The sequence below is a fragment of the Anguilla anguilla genome, chromosome 7 (genome assembly GCF_013347855.1).
Source record: "Anguilla anguilla isolate fAngAng1 chromosome 7, fAngAng1.pri, whole genome shotgun sequence".
NCBI classification, from domain to species: Eukaryota; Metazoa; Chordata; class Actinopteri; order Anguilliformes; family Anguillidae; genus Anguilla; species Anguilla anguilla.
Window position 1 is genome coordinate 46,512,057 of NC_049207.1, and position 20,786 is coordinate 46,532,842.

Genomic DNA, 20,786 nt, shown 5'->3' on the forward strand with positions numbered 1-20,786 from the left:
ACCGTTTGGTAGCTGAGTAAAAACAATGAATCTTTTTCTGGTTCTCTGCAACCCAAGCCTTTCCCCACAGCTGTAGGTGAGGGTTAACAGCAGGACTGCCCTTACTGACATAACTCTTCAAATTCCTGTCCCACTGTTTTAATGCCCCAGGCCTCTCCATTTTTGTTGCTGATTCTTGAATTTTAAGACGTGCGGTGGACCAAGGTGATAATATCATGGAGAATCTGCAAACGTCTGAAGAGTGCATTTTTAGATCTTTTTTTGGGGGGGGGTGTGTGTCTGTAAAAGCCCCTGTGGGGGTGTTGCCGCGTGAATGCCTCGCTACCCCTCAGTTATCTGAGGGATGACACGCTTCTCCCAACAGCCGAAATGCGGAGCGGCGGGAGGGACAGGCCCGTACAGAGCGCCGTCCCGCCATCTCGCCGTCCCGCCTGCAGATGTTCATTCCACCCATCCTCCCTCTCCTCCGCTCACCTCCTCCTCTCTCTTCCCTCTCTTTTTAAACCTCCTTGTGACCGTCTCTCTCACTTCCTCCCTTATTAAAGCCCCTGTGGCATAATTTTTTAACAGTTACATATAAACTCCTAAAATGTTAGATCCTTTCCATTGTAGCAGATAAGACTGTAAACTTTGTGGAGCACAAAATGACCATTTATAAATCAGTTAGGGGGAAATTTTGATTACTAGGTGTTGATTAACTATTGTGAACTGGCTGGCTAGTTTTGGCAGATTTATTTTTTTTACTTTTGTTATTGTAGTAGGGAGAGGGACCAGAGTTGTTCTTTTTCGACATTCAGCAAGACGCTGCCTAGAGTATTGACCGAACTATAGAACGAAGTCTTCCGTTTGAAATGATTCTGACCTCCGGACATTTCATGTACACAGCGCACTCATGGCAGTGGACTGTGACCATTTTGTTTTGAGAGTTTCTATGCGCCCTGTGGCTACAGACTCCAGTGTGTTACACAAGACAACGGTTGCTTAATGCGTCATTTTCCGACAGAGCCAGTGTCCGTTTATTAGTCATCCATTTTAAGGTTTGGGCGTTTATCCAACTCCTGATCACCTACACTTATATTGGGTGTGGCTAGCATGCCGAGGTCGTATGGCAGAAAATCCGTTAGTAATCCGCAGGGTAAACATTGTTCCGGTGCAGTGTGCAGCTATGCTACACATCTCTTTATTTAGGCCCTGGCAGGGATATGGAAGGCCAGCTAGCTGCGGACTGTGAAGTGTGCAGGCAGGTGAGGACTGGTCGCTAGTGAGGGGATGGTAGTGAATTTCCATTGTTTTTAAACTCCCAGAATGCACTGCTGGGTTTGCCAATACCACAGAGCTCCTCAGGGCTATGTTTACACTTGTTACAGTCTGACTTTTTTTTTTTCATTTGAGTAATTTTCATGTTTGTCTAAGCCTCTGTTCCACTCCCTCTCTTCCAGGAAACAAACTAAATATTCCACAGCTGACCATGCGCAAATGCCTCTTAATTTGTACTTGTGTGCAGAAGAATGTGTGTGTGTCTGGGTGTGTGGGTGTCTGTGTGTGCATGCGCGCACGTGTGTGTGTGTGTGCGTGTGCTGTGTGTGTGTGTGTCTGTTGATGTGTGTGTGCGTGTCTGTGTCTGCATCTGTGTGTGCCTGCGCGTGCGTGTGTGTGCGCATGTGTCTGTGTTGATGCATGTGTATGCGTGTGTTAATGTGCGTGTGGTTGTGTCTCCTGCAGATGCTCTGACTCCAGCCTCCAGCCCCTCCTCGGGGGGCTGCGGGGGGCAGGCGGGGCAGGAGGAGTTCCCGTCGGGTCCCCTCACCCTGGAGTGCAGGGTGTGCGCCGACCGCGCCTCGGGGTACCACTACGGTGTGCACGCCTGCGAGGGCTGCAAGGTGAGTGTGCGACGAGCGTGTAGACCCTACGCACTGTACAGAACCAGCGTGTAGACCTTACACACTGTACAGAACCAGCGTGTAGACCTTACACACTGTAAAGAACCAGCGTGTAGACCTTACACACTGTACAGAACCAGTGTGTAGACCCTACGCACTGTACAGAGCCAGCGTGTAGACCTTACACACTGTACAGAACCAGCGTGTAGACCTTACACACTGTACAGAACCAGTGTGTAGACCCTACGCACTGTACAGAGCCAGCGTGTAGACTCTACGCACTGTACAGGGCCAGAGTGTAGACTCTACGCACTGTACAGAACCAGTGTGTAGACCCTACGCACTGTACAGAGCCAGTGTGTATACTTTACGCACTGTACAGAGTCAGTGTGTAGACCTTACGCACTGTACAGAACCAGCGTGTAGACCTTACACACTGTACAGGGCCAGCGTGTAGACCCTACGCACTGTACAGAACCAGCGTGTAGACCCTACGCACTGTAGAGAACCAGCGTGTAGACTTAATGCGTGATCACACAGCATGGTAGGCTAGCGCTGGGTCATCTGTGTGGCGTTCAGGGCAGTGTGTCATTTAGTGCGTTGTGCGGTCAGGTGACACGCTTGTTTCTCACTGCGCTGCCGCAAGTAGCGCGTGAGTTCGCCTGACGGGCTTGACGCTGTTTCCGTGGCGTCTCTGTTTACATGACCGCTATGTTCCAGCGCGGAGGGGAGGGGCCCGTGTCTGGGTTCAGCCAGGTCGGAATGGGGCAGTCACCTTCGCTACATTAAAAGGTTTAAAAACAGTCGAGGAGGACCATGTGATCATACCTGTACTGCCTGTAGTTTAGTTTTCCAGTGGCGCTGTGCCAGGACAGCCTAAAGACACATACTGTACATTAACTCTCCTCACGTTGTGCAAGTGCAGTGACTTGACGATAAGTAATTACATATTTGCACATTGATTTGTGGGCATGGTTGTTGAAACGTGTTATGCAGTGATGTTCACGGATAACAACAATGTGTCATGACTGACATTCATATTTATGGTCCATTTAGAAAGAAAGAGGATGATTCACTGACTGCAGATTTTGGCTTGCTTAATCAGAATGCACTTTATCTGAAATGACTATTGTCAATGTGGAAAACGATGAGGTTATCGCTCATTAAGCAATGATTATAGGGATATGTGCCAAAGGATGTTCTGTACTGTAAATACAGCACTGTAAACTGCCGTGTAGTTGTGTCTCTATGATTGACCAAAACTTCCTGACGTTAAGATCGCCGGAGCTGAATATCTGGTCGCCCTCCAGAATCTGTGGCCGTCCCCTCACTCTGGGTGTTACTCCAGTGGTGACCCTGGGTCCTGGTTTGTGCTTGTGTCCCTTCGAAGAGAAGGGAAAGATGTTCTCACGTCCTGAAAGCCAGGCCAGGCAGGGGGAATCTGTTGGTTTCCTCAGCTGTATTTTGAATCCCCCCTGGCCAGGCTACGCTTAACGTTGTTGTTTTCGTCACGCCAGCTTGTCGCCGTTCTCCGCGGTGGACGGAGTTCACGCCTGAACAGCCTGCGTGCCGTCTGTGTCCCGCTCGCTGGCTCACCCTGCGAAGACCTTGCGTTCCGGCGTGTGCCTGGAACAGAATCCGCATCGTAGCCGTGGCGACTGTGAGGGAGACGCGTAATTGGCTGTAGTGCCGCCCAGGGATTGGGGGGGGGTTCCGATCTGCGGGATTTTCCTTATCTCAGCTTGCAAGAGTGACCCCCCCCCCTCCCCCCCCTACTCCCACTGGTCAGTTGGGCACCTGTGCTTACCTGTCTGTGCTTTTCTGGTTGTACGGCAATGAGAGCAACCTAGAATTACAAGTGGACTGTCCAAAAAAAAAAAAAATTTTAAATCAAGGCTAGAAAAATATTCAAAGAACAAAAAAATATTTGAGTGTTATTGACATGACCTCTCTCCATGCAGAACAGGGGCAATGTAAGAGGAAATAACTCAACAATCCACAATACACGTGGCCTAATTATAATTTGGTGGCAGTGTAGTTAAACGGTTAGTTAATTGGACTTGTAACTCAGTGGTTGCAGGTTTGGACCCCAAGCTGGGGCAGTCCTATTGTAACTTTGAATAAGATACATGACCCGAGCTGCTTCTGTAATAATATTCAGCTCTATAAACAAAGATGGCTACTCCGAGAGAAAACTCCGCCTGCTTCCCTACTGACCAACCGTCTGATTCTATTTTGGACTTGACTTTGGATGACCTGACTGTAAGTACACAGACTAAGTTGTTATGATGGCCCATTAACCTTGTCTCCCTCCCCCCCCCGAACAAGAAGGGGTGACATTCTGGCCGTTCTCGCTCATACCGCGCATTTCGAGACGTCCCAGAGACCTTTTGACTTTGTTTACCACCGAGTCACAGATTAGCCGCACTGTATCTGGTGAAGGCGGGGTTCTTCACAATGGAAATGATCACACACACACACGTGCGGCTATGTTTAGCCCGCCAGCTCGTTTTGGCATCCGAGCGTCTCGTTGTCTGCGGGGGGGGGCGTGCGACGTTGTCTCCGCGGGCTCGTTAAAAGCGGGTTTGACGTTCGGCGTGCACGGAACATGCCTCTGGCGTGTTTGGGCTGTTTGGCGTGCTCCTGTGAGACTGCGCTCGTGTGCAGAATGTCGTAACCGTGTCGAGTGCAGAGGCGGTCTGGTTCTGCTGGAAATGCTAATTACCTCTTTTTTTTTATTAAAAAAAAAGAGAGCAGCCAGTCTGACCTCCTTTCCTCTTTTTTATTTTTTATTTCTTGCTTTATTTGGACGGGGAGAAAGCAGAAAGGGCGACAGACAGAGAAGAGATCAATCAAAGCTCAGAAGGTGCCGTAGTGGGGGAATTGAACCCACAGCCACGTAGGGGGACTTGTATATGGCTTGAGGACTGCACCGCACATGGTCATATCATTAATACTGTGTGTGTATGTGCATGTGAATAATACTGTGTGTATGTGTGTGTGTGTGTGTATAATACTGTGTGTGTGTGTGTGTGTGAATGAAACTGTCAGTGTGTCTGTCTAATGCCTCTGTGTATCCGGAGACCCATGTAATGTACGAATCCCTGGAGCAGTTCTACTGTATTGTTATCTTTGCAAGATATCCGGGCTCTTAGCAGTCCATGATAAAGTCAACATGTACACACACACTCACACACACACACAGGCACAGGCACAGGCACACACACACACACACTGTACAGTAGCTCCACACTTTTGCTCACATGATGCCACTTCATGCCTCCTCTGTGGTGACCTCTGGGAGTAAATAGAACTGGCAATGTGATTGCTGATGTCATCAACAAGTGCCCAATCACATTTTATTCTTTATCAGGCCCTGAGCGGGGGCCTCTTTGCTAAAACACACAGAACTGTATCTTTACAATAACCATACTCCAGACACACAGAGTAGTGTTTTTACTATAACCTTACTTGACACATACTGACCTTACTTTAACCTTACTCCACACATACTGAGCAGTTTCCTTACTTTAACCTTACTCCACACATACTGAACAGTGTCCTTACTTTAACCTTACTCCAAACATACTGAACAGTGTCCTTACTTTAACCTAACTCCACACATACTGAAGTGTCCTTACTTTAACCTAACTCCTCACATACTGAACAGTGACTTTACTCCAGGTTTATGACTGAGCATATCAGCTTAGTGGGTCAGTGACCTTGTAGCTGTAATTGCAAGGATTCTTGCGCTAACCTGTCTTTCATAACAATGGAAAAGGCCCCAGCATGTCGACAGCTAAATATGTTCTTCAGTTTTCCCTCTTCACCCTCCCCCCCCCTCATGTTTTTCTGTTCTTCCCAGCTGGCTATCATCACACGCTCTCGTTTACAGCGACCCCGCTTATGTTCTTTTCCCAGAATGCCGCTGTTCTGCGGCGGGGTGGAAAAATGGATGCGTAGCGTGTTTCCGCTCACATGATCCGCGTTTCGCAGACTGGTCTGACGCACCCGCAGTAATGACACCTTGTTCTTTTTTGCCGCTCTGCGGGTCCCGTGCGTTTATGGGAGCTGTTGTACAGCGGGGTAGGAGGGACTGTGATGAGCTGACAGCGTTGGCATAGCCTGTTCAGCTTGAATGTTCTGTATGTGGTTGTGACCACCATAACCTGGCAGCACTTTCTGTGCTCCTGGTTAAACCTAAAGCTGTTGCAAGGCCAGTGTTTCTTTCACCATCTATATGATTCCCCCCCCTTAGATCTGGGTTTAGTGTGTCATTTAACCCTCTAAGGTGCAAGATCACAAATATGTGTGGGAATGTTCTTAACTGAACATTCTAATGCGGATGTCACAATCACTACTGGTAAATGAAAGCAACAGAGTTCTAGAACACTGAAAGGTTTGAAAAAACATTCCAAAAACCTGCTCTGCAAAGGGGTTAAATATGTAACTCTTTAGATGTGGTTCCTGTACTCTCACACTGTGTCTCAGTATGATCTGGTTCCACCTGCAGGGCTTCTTCAGGAGGACAATCCGGCTGAAACTGGAATACGAGAAGTGCGAACGCAGCTGCAAGATCCAGAAGAAGAATCGCAATAAGTGCCAGTACTGCCGCTTCCAGAAGTGCCTGTCAGTGGGCATGTCCCACAACGGTGAGCCAATCCCGGCCGGCGGAACCCAGTCCCAGCCAATGGGAAGAACTTTTACTCGTGGGTAAATTAGGATTAGCAACAAAACCAGTAGCAAACGGAGATGACTGGGAAACTAACACTGACAAGTTTCTCTGGGAAGTTAGAATAGCTGCCTTTTTAATAAGAATAAAAAAAGTTATAAAGTTGCAGCCTTTCTTCGTGGAATTTGCATGTTCTCCCAAGTTCATGTGGGCTTCCTCCGTGTAGTCCGGTGTCCTCCCACAGTCCAAAGACATGCAGGTTTGGTTCATTGGAGAGTCTAAATTGCCCCTAGGTATAAGTGTGTGAGTGAATGGTAAGTGGATGGTCTGTGTGCCCTGCAATGGATTGGTGACGTGTCCAGGGTGTATTCCTGCCTCTTGCTCAATGCATGCTGGGATAGGCTCCAGCACCCCCTGCGACCCACCCTGACCAGGAATAAGCGGGTTAGATAAGGAATGGATGGATATAAAATTGTAAGTCATATTTCACACTCATATTAGCTTTTCTTTATGAATGTAGGTGTGAATAATAGAGTAACACCCATTCTTTTCTGTTTGAACAGTGTTTACACTGCTTTTGCTTTTCTCACTGCGGTCAGTGTTGACGCTAAAGCGAGCCTCAGGGCCTTTCTGAATACAGAGCTCTGTTCTTATTGATTCTGGATCCAGTTACTCTGCGGATAACAGAAAGGAGATTTTTTTGGAGGTGGTCTGTGGTCGGGTGACGGCAGTCGAACCCGCTCACCCCCATCTTAGGAGGATTACAGATGACCCCCGCCGATCTGCTGGTCATGTGACCCGTTGTATTTATACCTTGCTGTAACATAGGAGGTCACAGCCACTGTCAGCTGACATCTGTCAGTAGGGGAGCTGGGTGCACGGGGGAGAAGGTCATCTTTCCGAGCAGTAGGCAAACTCAATGACCTGTCACGTTCAGAAGCCCGTTCCACTTGTAATGATATGCTCCAGCTCCCCCCAACCCCACCCCCCTACCCCAGCCAGCAATAGCTCCGCCCAGAGGAATGCACCCTAGTCATCTTTACCCAAAATACGGGAGGGGCGCAGACAGTCACCTGTCCATCACAGTGCGCAGTTTTACACTTTAAGCAATTCAGCTCTTCTTAGCCAAATTGGGCTTACACAAGGGCCCATTCACATGGCTGGAGAGTTAGCACTGCAGCTTGAGATGGAAGATGGAACTGCAGTCAAGCCCGTGCCATCTTAGAGGCACGAGCCACAAGCCCTGCAAAACAAAGTGAGAGAATAGCTTGTCTTTTTTTTAATAAATGGAAAGGTGCGTGAACACACTTCCAGTAGAGTGGGAAACGTAAGCATAAGGCTGTATCAGTGTGTTGCTGTGGTGATGTGTCAGTGTGCAGGTGCTGTATCAGTGTGTTGCTGTGGTGATGTGTCAGTGTGCAGGTGCTGTATCAGTGTGTTGCTGTGGTGATGTGTCAGTGTGCAGGTGCTGTATCAGTGTGTTGCTGTAGTGATGTGTCAGTGTGCAGGTGCTGTATCAGTGTGTTTCTGTAGTGATGTGTCAGTGTGCAGGTGCTGTATCAGTGTGTTTCTGTAGTGATGTGTCAGTGTGCAGGTGCTGTATCAGTGTGTTTCTGTAGTGATGTGTCAGTGTGCAGGTGCTGTATCAGTGTGTTTCTGTAGTGATGTGTCAGTGTGCAGGTGCTGTATCAGTGTGTTGCTGTAGAGATGTGTCAGTGTGCAGGTGCTGTATCAGTGTGTTTCTGTAGTGATGTGTCAGTGTGCAGGTGCTGTATCAGTGTGTTTCTGTAGTGATGTGTCAGTGTGCAGGTGCTGTATCAGTGTGTTGCTGTAGTGATGTGTCAGTGTGCAGGTGCTGTATCAGTGTGTTGCTGTAGTGATGTGTCAGTGTGCAGGTGCTGTATCAGTGTGTTGCTGTAGTGATGTGTCAGTGTGCAGGTGCTGTATCAGTGTGTTTCTGTAGTGATGTGTCAGTGTGCAGGTGCTGTATCAGTGTGTTGCTGTAGTGATGTGTCAGTGTGCAGGTGCTATATCAGTGTGTTTCTGTAGTGATGTGTCAGTGTGCAGGTGCTGTATCAGTGTGTTTCTGTAGTGATGTGTCAGTGTGCAGGTGCTGTATCAGTGTGTTTCTGTAGTGATGTGTCGGTGTGCAGGTGCTGTATCATTGTGTTGCTGTAGTGATGTGTCAGTGTGCAGGTGCTGTATCAGTGTGTTTCTGTAGTGATGTGTCAGTGTGCAGGTGCTGTATCAGTGTGTTTCTGTAGTGATGTGTCGGTGTGCAGGTGCTGTATCATTGTGTTGCTGTAGTGATGTGTCAGTGTGCAGGTGCTGTATCAGTGTGTTGCTGTAGTGATGTGTCAGTGTGCAGGTGCTGTATCAGTGTGTTGCTGTAGTGATGTGTCAGTGTGCAGGTGCTGTATCAGTGTGTTTCTGTAGTGATGTGTCAGTGTGCAGGTGCTGTATCAGTGTGTTTCTGTAGTGATGTGTCAGTGTGCAGGTGCTGTATCAGTGTGTTGCTGTAGTGATGTGTCAGTGTGCAGGTGCTGTATCAGTGTGTTGCTGTGGTGATGTGGCAGTGTGCGGGTGCTGTATCAGTGTGTTGCTGTAGTGATGTGTCAGTGTGCAGGTGCTGTATCAGTGTGTTGCTGTAGTGATGTGTCAGTGTGCAGGTGCTGTATCAGTGTGTTGCTGTAGTGATGTGTCTGTGCAGGTGCTGTATCAGTGTGTTGATGTATTGATGTGTCAGTGTGCAGGTGCTGTATCAGTGTGTTTCTGTAGTGATGTGTCAGTGTGCAGGTGCTGTATCAGTGTGTTGCTGTAGTGATGTGTCAGTGTGCAGGTGCTGTATCAGTGTGTTGCTGTAGTGATGTGTCAGTGTGCAGGTGCTGTATCTCAGGGTGGATGGGTTCATTGTGTAGCGGGCCTAATCGGTTAGGCTCTGGGTTAAGCCGTCTGAGAGGGACGGGGCTGTTTTAGCACCGCTGGAACTCCTCTGTGGAAAAACAGCAGATGAAAAGAACCGGTGCTCAATTCATGAATCGAAAAAAAAAAATGTCCATAATATTCCATGTATGTGGATTTCAAAAATGAAATTAATTAATTTTAGTAATTTCTTGAGTTGTCTGAATTGAAATTCACTCCCAGCTCACTTTCACACACAATACTGGGGCTGACGGTGAGTGGCGTGTGTCTGTGGGGGTTACCCCCGGGACCTGACCTCTGCCGCCCCCCCGTAGCGATCCGTTTCGGGCGGATGCCCCAGTCGGAGAAGCTGAAGCTGAAGGCGGAGATTCTCACGGGGGAGAAGGGGGAGGAGGAGAACCCCCGGGTGGCCGATCAGAAGACGCTGGCCAAGCAGATCTACGACTCCTACCTGAAGAACTTCAACATGAACAAGTCCAAAGCGCGAAGCATACTGTCCGGCAAGACCAGCAATCCGGTGAGCCTCCTGGAACGTTCTGCACCTTTGTGTGTGTGCGTGTGCGTGTGCGTGTGTGTGTATGTGTGTGCACGTGTGCGCACACGTGTGAATGTTGAGTGTGTATGTGCTTGCGTGCATGGTCTCCTGAGCTTGTTGTTGTGTGTGTGTGTGTGTGCACTGAATGGTCTCCTGAGTTTGTTGTGTGTGTGTCTGCATGTCTGTGTGTCTGCGTGCATGTGTGTGAACGATCGGAGATTTATACGTGTAGCGCACTTCCAAGTCCAGGACGATTCACAGATGGTTAGGAAGCATAAGGACGAAGAAACCATATCTGCCATATGGAGGGAAAAAAGATATTTCATACAGTCTGTTCCATAATACTTACAAAGCGGGGGCCATCATTTGTCACGCTCTCCCAGTGTTGCATGAACAATCTCTTTAAATGCTCATGGGAACGCATCGCTTCCCGTAAGATGATTAAGGATGAGGGATTCCTCTGTCATATAACCAATTTGTACATTTAGGAATTCTTCTATCACATAATCTTTTTTCGTTGTCATAGTATCCGTGCTTCATTTAAACTTTTCTGGGGTGTGTTATTGGAGTGTTTTCAGATTTTACCAGCTTCTAAAGATAAAGTATTTCAGATACCTGTTTGGCCCATCTGATCCTGTCCCTAGACGGCTCACCTGGCTTGTCCACCCTACGTTATGTTTACAAAGTTAGAACTGGTCCCCTGGCGGCAGTATAACTGGTCCCTGAGGTTCTGGATCTGTTTCCTGGAGGAGCTGGAACTGGTCTCCTGAGGTGCTATAACTGGTCTCTTGAGGTTCTAGGGCTGGCAGTACCAATCCTGGCAATATAAACTCAGAGCCATGACCAGCACAGATTACTCCTGTTCATTTATAATGGTTGGCCACACATGGCTTATAGTACAGCAGTTAATTACCAATTCAGATGCTACTGTTGATTTTAGGCTGAGCAGAGAAAGCATTTTCAGGGCATCTTTGGCCTCAGACACATGCGCACACACACACACACACACACACACACGTCTAGCTCTTTTCTGCCTGTCATTCTACAGTAGGGCCTCTGGTCAGGTTTAATTAATTGAACTGAAAGGATTCATTTGAGTCTGTGCAGCAGAGTCCCAGGGGCTACAGTATTTCACTGCTCTCTCTTCCTGTTTCCTCTCTTCTGCTTGACTGCATGAAGGAAAACAAGGTCATGTGACGTGAAATACCACAAACCGAAACAGATCTTCTATCTCAACGACCACTGGCCAATATTTGTGTGATAGTGACTTATTTTATACAAAAGAGCAATTTAACAAATTTTACAGAGCATGCATGTTGGCTGCCAAAACATTTGTTTATGTATTGTGTGCATGTGCATGCATTTATGTCTGTGAATGTGCATGTGTATGTGTGGATTTGTTTGCACAAGTCTGTGTGTGCGCGTGTGTGTGTGTCTGTGTGTGTGTGTGTGTGCATGCATTTGTGTGTGTGTGTGCAAGTGTGTGTGTTTGAATCTGTGTGCGTGAGTGTGAGCTTAAATTTGTGTGAGCATGTACGTGAGTTTTGCATGTGTGTGTTTGTGTGTGCGCCCTTGCATTTGTTTGTGTGTGTATTTGTGAGTGTGTGTGTGTGAGTTTGAATGTGTGTGTGTGTCTGTGCATGAGTGTGCATGTGTGTGTGAGCTTATGCGTGAATATGCTGACTTGGCGTGCTCTGATATCTCAGTGGTACTTGGCTGCCTGTGTTAGACTGTGGAGGCGTGAGTGTGTGCACAGTTGTTTACAGTACAGGCTGCGAGCCTGCGCTCCTGAGCGTGCGGGCGCAGTATGAAATATCCACAAAAAGAACTATAAAAGGCCGGTAAACGTTTGTGGTCTATATTTATGTATTACAGTGTATATTTATGTATTTATGTATCAATGCTGAAGTGAACCATTTCATTGTTTTAACTAGGTGTTGCGTGCCAAAGCACTCACAGAGAGAAAACGGGAAAGTGGTGATCGTAGCGTATTTTTATAGTCTGAATCACCACCCCCACCCCCACCCTCTATCTTTGTGGGATGGGATATTTCTGATTTATGGTCCCCCTCCACCCCTAAAAAAAGAACAGAATGTATTCGGTGTAATTTATGGCCCGGGACGATCCCCGTTTCCTGTCTCGCTGCGGTCACTCCAGGCCAGGAGCTCCGCCGCTCGGTCCGTCATTGTTTTCCTTCCCCCCGGTAATAAACCTGCATGAAAACTCTGGCTACCGGGACACGCACTCCCCCCCCCGGGCTGCTTCTGCTTGACCACAGCTTTAATTGAACGTCGTTATAATTAAAAGGGGGTTATAATCTGAGCATTCAGCATAAGCGAATGGACCTGCTCTGCTACTCTAAAGTAGATATGGAAATATCAGTGAAAAACTAATTGAATTTGCTAGATTTGCTTGGTGATTTCTGTTTCTAAAAATGTAATTTTTCATGCCACAAAGTATAAAAGGTGATTTGTGCTAATAATCACCATTAATGTGTTTATTAGAGTTCTACAGACTCCAGGTAATTAAGAACAGTATTGATCTTCTTTGGCCCCTGGCAGCCCTTGTATCTATGGACATGTTCATTGATGAACTGATCCTGGATCAGTCTCCCTTGGCCATTGTTAGAATCAGTGCCCATATTTGTCAATGAATGCACTGATCCTGAAACAGTCTCCTCTGGCTCTTGGCAGCCCTTCGTCATCCACGACATGGACACCCTCCAGCTGGCCGAGCAGACGCTGGTGGCCAAGATGGTGGGGACGGCGGGGGGCCTGCAGAACCGGGAGGCCGAGGTCCGGCTCTTCCACTGCTGCCAGTGCACCTCCGTGGAGACGGTCACCGAGCTGACCGAGTTCGCCAAGTCGGTGCCGGGCTTCTCCGAGCTGGACCTCAACGACCAGGTGACCCTGCTCAAGTACGGCGTCTACGAGGCCATGTTCGCCATGCTGGCCTCCAGCATGAACAAGGACGGGCTGCTGGTCGCCTACGGCAACGGCTTCATCACCCGCGAGTTCCTGAAGAGCCTGCGGCGGCCCTTCAGCGACATGATGGAGCCCAAGTTCCAGTTCGCCATGAAGTTCAACGCCCTGGAGCTGGACGACAGCGACCTGGCGCTCTTCGTAGCCGCCATCATCTGCTGCGGAGGTATGGGGGGGGTGGAGGGCGTGGCCTCATGAGGGGCTTTTTTTAGGGTCTGCTGAAGTGCCCAAACCTGGTCCTGGAGAGCTGTAGGGTCTGCTGGTTTTCACTCAAGTGTAGCATTTAATTCATCAGTGAAAGTGCAGTTTAAATGGTTGGGGACCCCGGCAGAACACTCTGACTCTGTTGGGGATCCCAGCAGAACCATGTGACTCTCCAGGACCGGTGCTGGGGATCCCAGTAGAACTATGTGACTCTCCATGACCAGTGTTGGGGATCCCAGTAGAACTATGTGACTCTCCATGACCAGTGTTGGGGATCCCAGTAGAATTATGTAACTCTCCATGACCAGTGTTGGGGGAACTGCCTGCCTAAGAGCACACAGATAATCTGCTCCATTTTGTTAGCATTAAAATGAACGTGTCTCTTTACTATGTCAAAATAATTGTTTTGCTTAATGCCTGTATGCTTCTTGAGAATTAATTTAGTATTCGTATATTAACATTGTTTGACTTCAACACAGTGTCGTAAATTAACATACACGGTTACAAACTGACTAGATCTTGTGGACACCATTCTCCATTAGATTGCATTGTAACTGTCTTGTTCTTGTGACTTGTTCCACCGTCTTTGTCGTAGACCGGCCGGGCCTGGTGAACGTGCCGTACATCGAGCGCATGCAGGAGAACATCGTGCAGGTCCTCCAGCTCCACCTGCTGGCGAACCACCCGGACGACTCCTTCCTGTTCCCCAGGCTCCTGCAGAAACTGGCCGACCTAAGGCAGCTGGTGACGGAGCACGCCCAGCTGGTGCAGGAGATCAAGAAGACTGAGGACACCTCCCTCCACCCGCTCCTGCAGGAGATCTACAGGGACATGTACTGAGATGGGCGGGGGAAGGAGGAGAAGGAGAACCCGCACGGAAATGCACTGTGACCTCCGGGCCCATAGGGGGCTCACTCACAAGGACATGCGCAAGACCTCCACATGGGAGGCTGAGCAGACTGCTCTGCATCTATGGTGGTGTGGTTAGCCTTGGGGTTGGGCCTGCTGTGGATGGGCCTGCTGCAGATCAGAGTGCTGAAGGGAAGATGGGAAATGAGGAAATTAACTGATCTTCCCCTCAGGAGTTGGTGTCAGCCTCATACAGGGAAAATGGCCGGCTCTTCCTTACGGACTCTGACTGGCACCAGTGCCAGGGTTCTCCCAGCGCCGGGCACAGCCCGCCTGGCACCGGATTCTAATCCGGTTCGCACAGTAGAGACAGATCAGGAAGAAGAAGAAGAGAGAAGTGGCCACCAGCGCCGTAGAGACTCACTGTGGTGTGACTCCACCAGCGCCTCACACAAGCACCCTACAACGACTCCCTCTGTGACAAAGGATGTGTTTCCCCAAAGCATGACAGGAGATGTATAATATGTGTGTGTGTGTATGTGAGTGGTACTCATCTTGTGTATAGAAAGCGCAGTGTGCCAGGGTAAAGGATTTCACTCACACATACACAGATTATTCACACAAAACCCCCCACTGCACTGTGAATTTTTTCTTGACCGAAAGACCGACAAAAAACCCTGTGTCCCTTTTCCTTACAACTCCCAGAACATTGTAAAGCCACGAGAGATGTCAATCTAGCTTTTTCAGAGCCCCCAAGTGTCCTTTAAGTGGTCTCCCCCTCAGCTGTAAACTGGTGAATGTAACACACCATCGGGCTAGTCAAGCTGCAGCTCATCCCTAAGCCCAGGTTAACACTTTTACCACACGGAGCGTAGAATACCTGCATGTAAGGATGTGCCCTAGATGAACAAAGCAACAACCATTCAGGTTTTCGCCATTACTTTTTTTTCCAGAAGCACTTTAGTTTAGTTTTAGATTGCATACCCTGACCTCTGACCTCTGTTTTGCCATTGAAAATAATAGCATAGCATACCCCCCCCCCCCCCCCCCCCCCCCCCCCCCCGCCCCGCCCTCCCCGTGTAAGACCAGGATGCTCTGATCCTGAGTGCAATGAGATTCCCAGACTGCACAAAGCCGCTGATTCCAGGAGAGTGTGATCATGGACGACCTCGCTGGTGTACGCTCGTAACTCTGCACAGCCCCTGCATTAGGTCCTGGCAGCTGGCCCCCGTTGGCGGACGGAGTCTGCTCGGGAGTCCGTCTGCGCGTTTTTCCCATTTCCTGCCTAATTTTTCACTGTCCGTTAAGTCTGTTGTTATTTGTACTGGATCCCAAGCTACCTAAAAATCCCCTGGGTTTGTGCATGGGCTTGATAGTGCAGGACCCATATTCGTAAGGCATCTGAGTTGGAGAGCTGATCTAGGATCAGTTTTACCTTTAAGCTTGTATTGGGTGTGGTAAGGGTAATGCCAGGGGGAACCTGATCTTAGAACAGTGCTCCAACTCTGTGGCAGAAGAGTTTCCTTTCTGTACTTTTCTGCCAGTTCTCTTGGGGGGGAAAGTTTCTTTGAGGTTTGGGGCATTTAACTAATCTTCCAACCAAACATACATGCTCTCACTTCTACTTCATCCAAGACTTACTTTAAAAACAAAATGAATTATCATGCAATGTTTATACCCATCTTTAATAGTATGCACGCTCACATTTTAATACCAAATGGAAAGAAAGTCTTTTATGTTGTTTCTTGGAGTAGAAACTAACTAAAAAATGTTAAGGCTGTCTTTGAGGTTAAACTCATGGAAATATTTTTCTACCTTTTTAGAAGTTGTTTGTGTCCCCTTGATGTAAAGCAGACGTGTATTATTATTATCTAGCTTATTGCATCAGCATTAACATTAAGAGATAGTCTGCTCATAAGTAAGTGTGAAAGACTTGATATCTGACTGTTTGTTACCTCAGTAGAATTATTTTATCAGAACATGTGATTTTGATACTTAAGCTTCTTTTGATTGTAGCGCTAAGGGCTAGTACAAACTGAAACCGCATTATAACTTGTGCTAATAACTAATGCTGCTGGGCCAAGACCAGATCTCCAGACTATCTGCTGCGTGCGTTTCCTGTCTGCCTTCTCTGTCCTCGCCCCACCGTTCTTCAGCTATGCCTCAGGTGTGTCTGCTCTCATTTAACCTCAGGTGCGTCTGCACCCAATCAGCCATGTCTAGACGCAGTCAGCCTCAACCGTATTTTTACCCACATTCAGCTGCTATGCGCTAACTCAGGCTCAGCTGTGCGTGCACTCAGTCAACCTCAGGTGTGTCTGCACCCACTCGGCCAGGTCTAGACTCAGTCAGCCTCCAATGTCTTTTTACCCACATTCAGCTGCTCTGTGTTAATAGCCTCAGCTGTGCATGCCCTCATTCAACCTCAGGTGTATCTGTACCCACTCGGCCATGTCTAGACTCAGTCAGCTTCAACTGTCTTTTTACCCACATTCAGCTGCTCTGTGTTAACAGCCTAAGTTGTGTGTGCACTCAATCAAACTCAGGTGTGTCTACACTCACACAGTTTTGACTCCCTAATCCTCAATTGTCTCTACACTTAGCATCAGCTATGTCATATCCTCATTCAGCTTCAGCACAGTGCCTCTAGTGTCTCTGTAGAGTGGGTAGAAGAGGTTTTTCTACAGCTAGTGCAGTGAATGCACATTGGAATATGGTTCAGCAACCATTATATTTTTTTATTTTAATGGAAGAAGAGGGTTCTGGAGATTTTAGACATGTTTACAGAGATTTTAAATGCCCCTTTAAAAAAATTAATTGCCAGTCCACAACAGGAATAATTGTACAAGCCTGATTTAGGTCTACATATTAAAATATGCAGGTAATGTACAGAAACGGTTGCATCTAAATTTTTCTGTTAGATTTGGAGATTAAAAACAGCACCTCCTCTATCGTCACTAGCCATGCTACACAGAACTGCTGGAAGGTGTTAAATGCTATTTCATTTGATATTATGTTTGATCATGTAGGTTTGTAAGAATGAATTTACTTTCTGTAAGGGACTGACCATAAGGGACTGACCACAGTATTTCTTCCTTGATGTATTCCCAGGGATTTCAGCTGCTTTTTATCCACAGTGTTTGAAAATGTTTTTTTTGTTTTTTGTTTTTTTTAGACCATTTGGAAAAAAAATTTGAATTTTGTGTCCCTGCTCCTAAACAGTATACAAGGTACTACTGGGTAATTCAGTCTGTTTGTATCTTTCTCTTTTTTCTTTCTGTTAAAAGTGTTCAAATGATTTTGAAGAGCATTAACACTTGCTTCTGCACTACATAATATTTCCACAATTGTGTTATAATTTAGTTGGAACATATTCTTTATATACTGACACTAAAATATATGTGAAAATAAACAAATTATGTAAGCTCTGTAAGTACAATGTAAATAGAATGGTGATTAGCAAGAATATGTCCTTTTTCCGTAAAAAATGTAGTTGCATGGGGACATTCCTTTGCTGGTTCCCTGGCCAAACCCGCCAGTGAAGACCATTATATGATTTGTGAAGACTGGAGGTCATTTTTAGAGTTTGGAGAAATTGGTTAACAGACCAACCATGCTTTTTCTGGCCTGGAATTTGAATGTGGTTTAAAATTTCTTCTTTTTTTAAATTTCAGACCATCAATGTTAGAAATTCTGTAGCAGTGACTGAGTCTGTATTTCTTAGCATTTACTGTACATGTGTTTTGTTCAGCATTGCTTAAGTTTTTAAGTTTTCTGAAATGAAATGTATATGAAAAAAGAGAAAACTATAAGGATATGCATTTTAAAGTATGTCTAGGCTTCAAAGCTGGATTTCAAAACTAAAGCCTTCTAGGAACATCTAGACATTTTCTATTTACCCCAATATTCGGTGATACTGACTGTAGACACATTTAAAATGTAAAGGGTCTTTTTTGACGATACAGATAATCATACAATTGAAAAAATATGGGGTCTGGGCAAGCAAGAGTGCTAAGTCTTCAAGTTTAACAGCAGATTAGCCTGGGCGGACACACGTCCAATGGTTGATAGAAAAATAATGACAGCCAGCCCCCGGCATCCTGATAGGGCATGTTTAGGGATTGTCTGCTGTCCTGCAATCCCAGGCACAGGGTCATGCAGCAGTGAGGACGGTTATATGTTTTACAGTAATTCCTGCCTCTGCTGTGCACAGTCTGCAATGTGTGACCTGTCGTTTAGGCCCAGTCTAATGTCATGTCAGTGTTTGTTTTGATACTTACATTGAAAGAAAGAAAATCTGATCTGTGTCGCCTTCAGACAGACAAAAAATATTAAAAGAGGAAATGGATTCAGTGAGATGCAGTATATTTTCTATGACTGTCTATACTGGTCAGGGTACTGGGCCTGTACACAAAGTTGCTTGTTTGATTCACAGTTTGGGCACTGCTTACTTCACCTGAATTACTTAGTAAAATATCCAGCTGTGTAAATGGTTTGTATGTAAAAAATATAATCCAGGTCGGTCTGGATAAGAGCATCAACTAAATGCTGAAAAGGAAACATAACATTATGAATTAGTAGCGCTTGTGTTTTTTTTTTTTTTTTTTAAGCTTAGTTGGGGTGTATTTTGTGACTGTTGTCTCTGCGTTGTTCCCTAGCAGTCCGTTTCAGTTTAGTTCTTTTTTTCTCATGTGAGAAACCTTCCCAGTTTGCATTCAGGACAGTCAGCCCACTGTATTTATATATCAGGTTGATGCATACGCCATTTTATAGCATGGTATGCAGCTGGTGCAAGTTTCAGCCCTGTAGAATTCACGTGTTCCTGTTACGTGCAGTTCCAACAGTATGTTCTTGTTGGTGTAGTGCCACCACAGTCCCAAGCCGATGCAGTTATCAGGAGTCCACCGCACTGCTCAGTTGCTCATGCTATCTCAATTTTTCCTTAAAGACGTGAGTTACGGCTGCAGACTGCGTATGCATCCTTGGTGGAAATGTGCATGTGAGTGCGCAGCCGCACTCACCAAGTGAAGTCGTGCACCCTTATTATAAGACAAACCTTTTCTTAGCATACAAAACCATAAGGGATTCCACACTGTGCCTTCACAGCTGAAAATGCTATATGGTACGAAGTTGTATGTTAAATATATATGTTGCTCTCTCTCTCTCTCCAGCATGTTGTATGCCATGACAAATTGCAAAGACAGCCAGGGGATAAAAATGGAAGGGAACCACAACTGTGGAAAATGAGACGGTTAATAAACAAATTGCAGCCTCTCTTGACGTTAAGGTTAATGCCATTACCCGCTAACTCTGACAAAAAACAAGCACAGTGCCCAGTAGTATTTTTCTCTCCAGTACACTAAAGCTGAACTGTGTGAGAACGGCATGTAATGGGGACTGAGAACAACTTTATCTCAGGTTTACCAGCTATGCCACTGATGTATATCCAACCAGCCACTTAATACGAAATATTGAAGAAACTATAGCCTCAATGTTTTTTTTTTTTGTTTGATTAATTTTCAGTTTTCTTTGTTCTCACCTCTGCTCCCACCCACCCCCACCCCCCAACGCACACACACACACACACAAAATGAAGTTGTTTTGTGTTTCTTAATGTTTAAACCTACAAGGGATTTTTAAAGGTGTATCAGGGAATATTTGTCTTCCTGTGTGTATACTAGCTCAGGATACCTTTGGTACTGTTGACCTTATTTTCCTGCTCCTTTTTCTGTTTTCAATTTGAAACAGCCTGCCACCGCAGCACACACACACAAAAGATGATCAAATGCATACTGGATATCTGCACTTTATTTAATTCAGAAATGAATTTTAATTCCTAATATAATGAGAGAAATAAAATAATATGTGGGGCAGCAGCAATAGGAATCAGAGCTAACTTTTAATTGATCTCTCTCTCTCTCTCTCTCTCTCTCTCTCAGTTATTGGGAAATTATGCAGTGGTTTTCTAGCTAGCATCTGGAGATAGGACTGGCCAGTCCAGTCTGGCAAAGGTGGAATTGTTTAATCTTTAATTGTGGGTTAGTAACAGTTCTGTAAATGGTTGAAAATGTATCTTTAGACATGCAAACAAAACACAATTTGACATTAATGGATTTTAAATAAAACTTTTTGAAATTATACCTTGCATACCTGTAGTTTTTCCATTCTGAATGCTGAATTTATATCCTGATAAATACAATTTAAGGCTGATCCCACTATTCAATGCAAAATGGACACCCTCTATCACAACTAAATTTCTGTGAATATGATATTTGGTGTTTTGGTAGTATCCTAAATATAAAGTTATATTACTCATAAATAAGTACATCTTGAAGAACAGTCAGATCTTGTGTCTTCCAAAACTGTACAATCCTTGTTTAAATCACACTCCGATACACATTCAGAGTTCGTTGGTATATCCGTATCTCAACAAAAAATGTTTTCAACGTACAAAAATGCTGAGTTACGCATACAAAGCACTGTCTATAAGTCATTAATTAAAACTTGTAAAAGCTTGGCCTGCTATTAAAAGTACTGATATCAAACTGAGGCCAAGTCACAACAAACAATATTGGCTATCTTAGCTTACACAAATGAAACAAGTTCTATTCCAAAACAAATCCTACCCAGTGTCGCCTAAATTATTAATACACCAAACTCTCGGTGCTGTATAGGTATCGGCATTGCCCTTGGGCGACGGCGTACCTGAAAAAACACGTATCAAGTTCTCTATTCATATTGTC

At 46.1% G+C, this 20,786-nt stretch overlaps 1 protein-coding gene across 1 annotated transcript in view; it reads left to right on the forward strand.

The window, feature by feature from the left end:
* Positions 1 to 14,117, forward strand: part of pparab (peroxisome proliferator-activated receptor alpha b) — a 35,319-nt gene extending 21,202 nt beyond the window's left edge. The window contains exons 3-7 of the mRNA XM_035427651.1: positions 1,723 to 1,880; positions 6,394 to 6,532; positions 9,789 to 9,991; positions 12,703 to 13,156; positions 13,790 to 14,117. Coding sequence (XP_035283542.1) covers positions 1,723 to 1,880; positions 6,394 to 6,532; positions 9,789 to 9,991; positions 12,703 to 13,156; positions 13,790 to 14,034 — 1,199 coding nt within the window. The 3' untranslated portion in view covers positions 14,035 to 14,117. The remainder of the gene's footprint in view (positions 1 to 1,722; positions 1,881 to 6,393; positions 6,533 to 9,788; positions 9,992 to 12,702; positions 13,157 to 13,789) is intronic.
* The last annotated feature ends 6,669 nt before the right edge of the window (positions 14,118 to 20,786 follow it).